The sequence below is a fragment of the Antrostomus carolinensis genome, unplaced genomic scaffold (genome assembly GCF_000700745.2).
Source record: "Antrostomus carolinensis isolate BGI_N321 unplaced genomic scaffold, ASM70074v2 scaffold4783, whole genome shotgun sequence".
NCBI lineage: Eukaryota > Metazoa > Chordata > Aves > Caprimulgiformes > Caprimulgidae > Antrostomus > Antrostomus carolinensis.
This window is the reverse complement of record NW_010305709.1, coordinates 1,563-10,459: the sequence shown is the minus strand read 5'-3', so window position 1 is coordinate 10,459 and position 8,897 is coordinate 1,563. Positions and strand designations below refer to the sequence as shown.

The 8,897-nt window shown below is 38.9% G+C and overlaps 1 protein-coding gene across 1 annotated transcript; it reads left to right on the top strand.

Annotated features, from left to right (window-relative positions):
• Positions 1–3,470: 3,470 nt before the first annotated feature.
• LOC114818429 (TGF-beta receptor type-1-like) lies at positions 3,471–4,410 on the top strand (the record flags this gene model as incomplete). Its single annotated transcript, XM_029084241.1, has 2 exons — positions 3,471–3,741; positions 4,168–4,410. Coding segments are annotated over exons 1-2 (514 nt in total), but the record flags the coding sequence as incomplete, so codon positions are not given.
• Between the last annotated feature and the right edge of the window lie 4,487 nt (positions 4,411–8,897).

Genomic DNA, 8,897 nt, shown 5'->3' with positions numbered 1-8,897 from the left:
TTAAATCAGGTTGAGGTATGAGAAGTATGTTGTTGATAACTTCTGTGACATGTGTCATAGCTCACACACACGCTTCTAAACTGCGATGTCTCGCTGTTTTCTGTTCCAGTAGCCCGTCACATAGAGCAGGAGTGATTACGTAGAGTGGTGATGAGGCAGTGAGGAAATGTAATAAAGAAGGTGCTAAATTACTGTGGTGACCCACTTTCAGGTCTTGGCTTTGTCGCCGGTTGTCTATATAACTTTCAGTGCCTTCATTTAGCTATCCGTACTTTCATTTCCCAAGCCCTGTATCTCTTAAACAGGCAGGACCTTTCATTAGTTGGTAGTGGAGCTTCGTGCTAGTGGTTCCAGCCAAATACTGTTGTCATACTTAAAAAAAAACCCCAAATCTGTGCAATGGAAAATGTGGACTAAGACTTGAGTGAATTTTTTTTTTTTTCTCCTCTTTGAGTTTAGTAGATTTGGAGGAGATTTTTGTGGTAGTAGATTTGAAGGGTGTTTCCTAAATATATTGAAACTTGCATGATACCTGAGAGATATTACTGGTGCTGGAAGATTAGCTTACATCAGAGATGTCATTTTTGTATTGCATGCTGTTATCAACCCGTGCTAGAAATGTGTGTGTTCATTTAAGTGAACTTGGAGACCTGACTGGTTTCTGTCTCAGTTTTTAAAATTAGTGTGATGCTTCTCTGAGAAGAACATGGACTAATTGGAGACAAAAAGCAAAAATTTGTATCTCCAAGTGGACAACAACATGATATTTTTTTCTTTCAGATCAGTTATAAGTGAAAACACTTCCTGATTGGAATGAAGTGATTTAACTACAGTCGATCATTGATGTCTCCTCATCCCTCCCATCTTAAATCTCATCTACAGTGTTTTCATATAGTCTTTGTTTTCCCACGTGTGGGACGTGGGCACAAGGGTATTTCCTCTCCTCCTGTTATGGATTGTTGTTGAAGATGCTGCATTAGTTTTTTTCATTAGTAAAAAAATGGAAATCTGCTTGTACCCACTTGAGTTGGTAGACCTGAAGAATGAGAGTAAGAAGCGAGGTGCTGAAGCATTTTAATGTGTTTTGGGTTTGGTTTTTTTTAATAGTATGTCCACTAGAGAGCAGCAGGAACCCGTGCTCATAGAAGCTTTGACGTTTTCTGCTTTTAAGGGAGGGGGAGAATAGCTTCAGAAGGCAGTAGTGATCTGTTTGTGCTGGGGCAAGCATTCAGTTGCGTGTGACAGTGTCCTGTGTCTCGGCAGGAGAGCAGGAGATAGTGGCATCAAACTGGAACAAAAGTCTGTGTTGTATCAAATGGCACTCGTTGGTAATTCTGTAGGAAAAGAGAGGTGGGAACAAAAGGGATGAGGAAGATGAGACACCACGTGTTTTTTGTAGTCGCGATGGTATCGGTGTGTGTCTACAACTTCACAAGATCAGGAAGCGTAACAACCCAAACCTCATTTTTTCACTTTGAGTAACTTGCCCTCAATGTAAATGTATCTTACTGAATAGCTGTCTCTTACTGCAGGCATTCAGCTGCATGCACAGTTATGCTGAGCCAGGAATATTATTTAAATGGGAGAAAAAAAAAAAAGTCATGGGTGAAGTAAGTGAGATAAAAAGGCCTACTTATTAAGAAACTTGAAAGAAATATCGGTGTGAATATACTGGGAAACTTCTAATGGTTTTAATGGGCTAAAAATAATTTGCTCAAGTGTAAATTACCAAAGGCACACCAACAGGAAAATGACTGTTAGATGTTCTCATAGTTAAACTCTGAATATGACCACTTTCCTTACTTCTCTGATGGAGGGGATGGGAAATTGCATCTTCAAAAAGTGGCACTGTTAAGAAGCTTTACCTTCCCATGTGCCAATTCTCATTTCATATACCTTCTAATTATTTTTTTTTTTCAATTATCACAGAATCACAGAATGGTTTGGGTTGGAAGGGACCTTAAAGATCATCTAGTTCCAAACCCCCTGCCATCAGCAGGGACACCTTCCAGTAGATCAGGTTGCTCAAAGCCTCATCCAGCCTGGCCTTATCTTCATACTAAAAACCCCAATTTTGCAATCTCACTCATGGGTTTTTTCCCCTCCTGTTTTCTGGCTGGTCTGTGGGCTGGTGACTCTCTGAAACATGGCTTATCTTTCTGTAGCAGGTCCTAAGAACTTTATCATATTTTTTTCTGTAACAGTAGAGGATGACTGGCAGTAATTTGTTTTTATTCAGAATCTTGGGGGAAGGAGGTGTTTTCAGACAACTTGGGTGCACAACTCGGAATCAAGACTTTGAGGTGGAATATATATTTGAGATCAGATCACCATTTATTTACATCCATGATATCCAAGGATAGAGTGGGGTGTAAAATCTGAGGTAATTCAGGTGGTTGTCTTAAGCTCTTGAATTTAAGTGAAACACTAAATTTCAGATATTGGGCATCTTTTACTTTGCCACCTGTTAATCCTCACACCTTTGGTGTGAGATTTTGTCTATGGCTCAGTGCATTTTTGTGTTTTGAGCATGAATTAAACATTCATGATTTGAAATTTGTCTAAATTTCTGTATTTTAATTTTTCTACATGCCTGTACATACACAAGTTCTGTGCTAGCTTTTGCTTTCCACAGATGAATGAGTGGAGTCAGAGTGTACTGATGTTTTTACTGTTGCTACTGCACTGATTGCTGTCTGGCTGTGGTCCTGCAAATGCAGGAAGGAATGGAGAAAGAAATTTGAAGTAGTAGTCTTGCTTCTCCAAGAACTCCTGCAATTTATAGAATGAAACCTGATCATCTGAGGCATGATTAGTCTGTCATTCCTTGCTTCCCTCCCCGTGCTCCCTCTTTACTGGTGCAATTGATAGCTCTAGGAGAGCAGGAACTTGAGGAATGTCACAGATAACAAGTCTAAACCATATTCTGCCTGTGTGAAAGGCTACAGTTCTCAGGTCATTCAGGGTTGGTTTTTTCATGAGGCCTTTAATGGCCTTTCCTCCGTCCAGTGTTGTAGAAAGTACTAATCTGGGGTGGCCAGCAGCAGCCTGTGTGTCACTTACTGAAGTTATTCCCGTGGTTATTGGGAAGAAATGGCATTATTTGTATAGGGTTTGAAAAGAGCAGAATTGCATGCTGTAGAGGATAGTGTTGTTAAAAAGTCTAGAACTTTAGTATGAGGACCCGCAATGGAACTTCTTTATTTGGAGGAACATCTAGGATTGGAGCCTTTCTATCTTCATACAGAATTTTGTAAGGAGAGATGACTTCAGTGTTGAGTTTTACTTTATCTGCTCACATCCTCATTTTTTTTGGTCCCACTAAAAAGCCTTGTAGTGTTGTTCTTTAGTGTTACAGGTGTGCATTTCTATAACCAAAAAGATTATAGGCCTCCTAATGTTTTGAACTTTTATTTCTTTAGTCATTCCAGTTGTTTCTCAACTCGGAACGTGTACCAATACTAACGTTAATGTTTATTCTCAATACAGCACTACAGTGTTACTGCCATCTGTGTACAAAAGACAACTTTACCTGTGAGACAGATGGACTGTGTTTTACCTCCGTCACACGAACTGCAGACAAAGTCATACACAACAGTATGTGTATAGCAGAAATGGATCTGATTCCCCGAGACAGGCCGTTTGTTTGTGCCCCCTCCTCCAGAGATGGAGTCATTACTGTGCCTCACTGCTGTGACAGAGACCACTGCAATAAAATAGAACTTCCAATTCCAACACCAGGTAAGGGCTTTTGGCATATTTGGGTTTTTAAAAGTTATTTATTTGTAATTTTTTTTTTTTAAACAGAAAATTCTGTAAGAGTGGAAGTTTCCGTTTTGAAGTTGTAGGTGTATTTGAAGGCCTAAAGAACACCTTAGATCCTGCAAATAAAACGTGAAGAGATTTGGAAGGAGAAATTTAGTCTTCCAGATAGGGATGTTAGGGCCAGTTTTGAAGACTTTTATGCAAGTTAAATGGAAGCTGTAAGTAAGCACGTAGTTGCTTTTGTCCTTTGTAATAATTTATCTCAATTCTTGAAAAAGTTACAGTGCAAAAGTTTTAACCAAGTACATTGAAATAATTTGAAGATCACTGCAAAATACCATAAATTGAGTTGCATACAAAGAAATAAATAGTTTTACCATTTTCTTTTATTTGTACTGTCAGGCCCTACTCCAGGAAAACCAGCTTCTAATCTAGGACCCGTGGAACTGGCTGCTGTCATTGCTGGACCTGTCTGCTTTGTCTGCATTTCACTAATGTTGATTCTGTATCTTTGTCATAATCGTACTGTGATTCATCACCGTGTGCCAAGTGAAGAAGATCCCTCACTGGATCGTCCCTTTATATCGGAAGGAACTACTTTAAAGGATTTAATTTATGATATGACAACTTCAGGCTCTGGGTCAGGTAATGTCAACACTTCTAGTAGTCATTACTCTATGTTTAAGAGCCTTGTAAGGCATTATATTTTTTTAATGTTGTAAAATCTACTTAAAACTTGCAATTAACTGGAGAAATGAGTAGAAAAGCTGGTTCCATATGAATTAATACAGTATCAGTGAAGATTCAATATATTGAAATAAGTGAAATAAAATAAACAATAATTGAGTTGCTGCTACTGTTTCTCATTGTTCTGAGAGTACAGTCTGATATGCAGGGAGTACCAGTCAGCTACTGTAAATGTTTTGTTTCCTCTATTAGTAAGGCTCATTTGCCTTTCTGTTTTGGACAGCGTATCTAAATTACCATCTTCTGTGGTTTTGAGATAATTAGTGAGGTTTTTTCTTTAGGTTTACACTGAAAATTAATTTACATCTGTAGATGGCAGATTAAGAATATTCTGAATTCTAAGTATGATTTAATATTTTAGCTGCTTCTCTACTTACAGAAGATACTTTTTCCAGTTGCAAATAGCCATTTCTGTGTGTATAGAATGGATGCAGTATGGAGACCATGTCTGAAACCATGTCACTTGTTTTCATGAATCTTTGCTTTTATTCTGACTTTAATGGGTGTTGCTCTGGGCAGGTGAGGCAATAATCTGTTCACTGTGTGTAGTCTCTGCTATCGTAATCCTGACATAGTTGCTTGTAGTACTGTTCTGTTCTGTGTCACAGAAATATGGTTTAATAGGTTTTGGTAGGGGATGATGTGTCAGATAAATCATTGTATAAATTAATTAATCTCTGGTCTACATTAAGGAGCGAGACATCAGATTGTGTACTGCAACCTCTTATCAGCTTCCTGTTATATAAATAGTTGAAATGATTTAAAACTGAAAATTATTCCTACTACTTGCAAATGTGTGTGCTGAAACATCCATACCCTTTCAGAGTACTTTCTGCAAAGAAATACTAGTGTTTGATTCTCAGTTGCTGAATTCTTTAATTTCTAACAACAAAACCCAAGCATCTAGGCAGTAACTGGTAATGTTAAGTGATGTTTAGAGTCCATTGCTCTATCAAGGAAAATCAATTTAACTTGTTTAGAATATAGGTCAGAATAAGTCACCTTTAGTCACACCTTCACTGAAGAGAAGGTGAGGTTGTGCCAAATGTGCAGGCAGGTTTGTTTCAATTGAGAAAGTTTTTTATGTGTCCTAATAAGAGTTGATTGTGATGGGGTAAGTTGCTCTCTGGTTACAACTGGAGCTTTATTAGTTTGTGTTTGTCTCAGTCTTCTCATTTCCTAACAGTGATAACTAAATCAAATAATGCAAGTGATTAATAGAACTTCCAATATGTTGGGCTAGATCTTGATAAATGCAATGCTGGGCTTACTTCTCCAGTTTTGTTCGATCTAGGAGGGGTATACAGAAGTAAGAGACTTAGTAAGAGACTATGAAGGAGTTGGAGGTGTACATTTCTTGGAATGCAGGAAGCTACAATATATAATTGTTACACTGTTAGGAGCATAAAACTCTTTACTTAAGTGTGCAGGTACAGACTCTTCCTAAAGAAGGCTGAAAAGACATTCTTCTTTTTTTTTTTTTTTTTTTTTTTAAATAAAAGTTAAGCCTTAAAAGAGCAGGTGTATGTTCTGTCCGTATAAGTAGTCATCTGCAGTGTACTCACTACTATCAGTAAACCCAGGAAAGAAAGCCTTAAAAGTTTTCCCTTGAAACTGTAGTCATAATTGTTTTAAAGTTCTGTCTGGTTGATAGTTCCCTTCCAGCTTCTGTAGATAGTCACAGCACTTGCTGCTTTCTACATGGCTGCTTTCCCATAGTTCTGGAGGTCAGAAGTCAGGCCTTACGATAATATTAATTCGGACTTAATTGTCAGTTGGTCTTCCCATTTGTTATCAGGAATACTCCTTCATTTTCCTTCTGACCTTCTTCCCTGTGGTGCTTCTGAGCCTCTCTATTTGTGAAAACTCTGAAAGTACTTCTTCAAAATAAGGGAATCCCAGTTAGAAGACTCTTAGGATTCTTCCTCCAGAGCAAATGGTTAGAAACTACTGACTCTTCCCTTGCCTATTTGCAAATTACACTTTAAGTAAAAGCAGCATGCCAGGGAATTACTGAGTTTTCAGAGCTTCAGGACTCTCAAGCTGGTCTAGACTCCCAAAGCACCCACCCTACCGTAGTGTTCGAGCATTGGCTACTGATGGCTGCATCAGAGAAAGAAAACCAACAAATATGGTTAAGTTTGACTTACCCCTAAGAAAAGTTCTTCACTAATTTGTTTTTATGCTTGAAAACAAAGTCATGTTCCCTGTAAAACAAGACTGGATGTTTCCTGAAGAATGATATTTTAACGTTGGCTGCAGTGAATTCCATATTGTTCAGCTTTTTCTAAAACAAGTATTAGCCTTACTTAGGGTTCTCTACTTCCCTTTTATTATGCTAGAGGGATAGGAGGTGGTTCAAGTACTTATTTTCTGTACTGTTGGCAGTGTATATATTTCTAATGACTCGTATCACTTTGTCTCAAAATTAGTCAGTCGGTGACTATATAAATTCACAATGCCATAGCACTTGAACTGATGATTTTCTTGTGTCCTGAAATACACCTGTAGTAATTGAATTTCATTGAAATGTGTATTTTAATCCAGACTTTGGTACAGCACATCTAAAATTGAGAAGACTCTACACTTATGGAATAAGCTGGGGGTCACTGAAGGGAGAAAAGCCAGAGCTGATAGTTAAAATAGTGCTTAACCCTGTCAGAAACTGAACTGTGTGAAAGGGATGCTGTTGGGCTTAGAGGCTGTAAGAAACACAATGAAAATGTACAGAACAGAGAAAATAATCCAGACCTAAGAGGCACAGCTAAGGAAATGTTTAGTCTGGTGACCTAAGGGACATGTTCTGTTCTTAAATTCATGCTGAGGGACCAACAGAGCTCACAGTCAAATAAAAAGGATTCTACCAGTTTTGTATTCTGGTTTATAAGATTCTCTTCAGAGAATACCATAAGTGATCAAAACTGTAAAAATTAGCTTCCTACTCAGATCAGAATGGAAGTAGGATCCATTTTCTGGAATGATGACTAGTAAGCTGTTATTAATTATTCAGTCTTGACTTCTGTTAGTATTGCGCTGTTGTTCCATGATGAACAAGACCTGAAGCAGCTAGAGGCTTGATGAAAGGAATTGGTGAAACGTGTGAAATAGAAGCTGTGGTTTCAGCAGAAGGATCAAAGAGAAGGATCTTAAAGTCTTTTGAAGCTCAGAATGATTTTCAGATTATGATGCAAATCTCTAAATATCAACTACATATTATATAGACAGATTGGGATACCCAGCTGTTGCTCTCCAACTCACAAATGACAAAGTAACTTAAGTTGCAAGGAAATAAGAAGAATTGTCTAAAACAGGGAGGAGAAGCTTTGGTTGTTATTAGTAGGCGACTTCAAGCAGGAACTTGGTGTTTAGAAATCCGGAGGGTCACAAAAGTCACAGTGAAGTTGACTCAGTTGAAGTGAATTTAGAACTCCTTGAAACTTATCTACAATTCATAGAAGCTTGAAGGGAATGGGATTTTTCTCACAATTCATTGCACTGTGGGGTTTGTTAAATTACTCTTTGGAAGAAGTCTTCTAGGCAGAGACTTCTGAACAAGAATATGAACAGGAACAAAGTTCTAGCAGCTCCTTTTGTTGGCTCCCTTTAGTGCTTTAGAACTTTATTCCTGAATTATCCAAATATAGTACAAACTTCTTATGTGTTGGACAGTCATTGGTCCAAACTAATCAGAGTACAGTTGGGATATGGAAAAGGAAAATAACTCTTCTGTTAAACTCTCATGGACTCACAGGATGATGGGGTTGGAAGGGACCTAAGGAGATCATCCAGTCCAACCCCCCTGCCAAAGCAGGTTCCCTACAGCAGGTTGCAAAGGAAAGTGTCCAGGTGGGTTTGAACATCTCCAGAGATGGAGACTCCACCCCCTCTCTGGGCAGCCTGTCCCAGGGCTCCGGCACCCTCACAGGAAAGAAGTTTTTCCTTCAGTTTGTCTGGAACTTCTGGTGTTCCAGTTTGTGCCCATTGCCCCTTGTCCTGTCACTGGGCACCACCGAGAAGAGCCCAGCCCCATCCATTTGGTCCCCACATTTCAGCTATTTCTAGACATTGATCAGATCCCCTCTCAGGCTGCTCTTCTCCAGGCTGAACAGTCCCAGCTCTCAGGAGGCTTGTGAATACTTGGCTATGATGTATGAAGATGATGATGAAGGGTTCAGGGATAATTTGGATGACCGTGGCTGAATACAAGATGACAAATGCTGTGAGCTGCTGTTGGGTTTAACATGGGCTTGAATTTTCATATCCTCCTGATTAGCAAACTGACTGTCATCTTTTCTTCATGCACAGTTAGAAGAAGCTGTACTCCAGGAGCTGGAGGTGCAGTTGTGCCCCATGTGTGTGTCAAAGGCTAATGTTGTAGCTGTGTC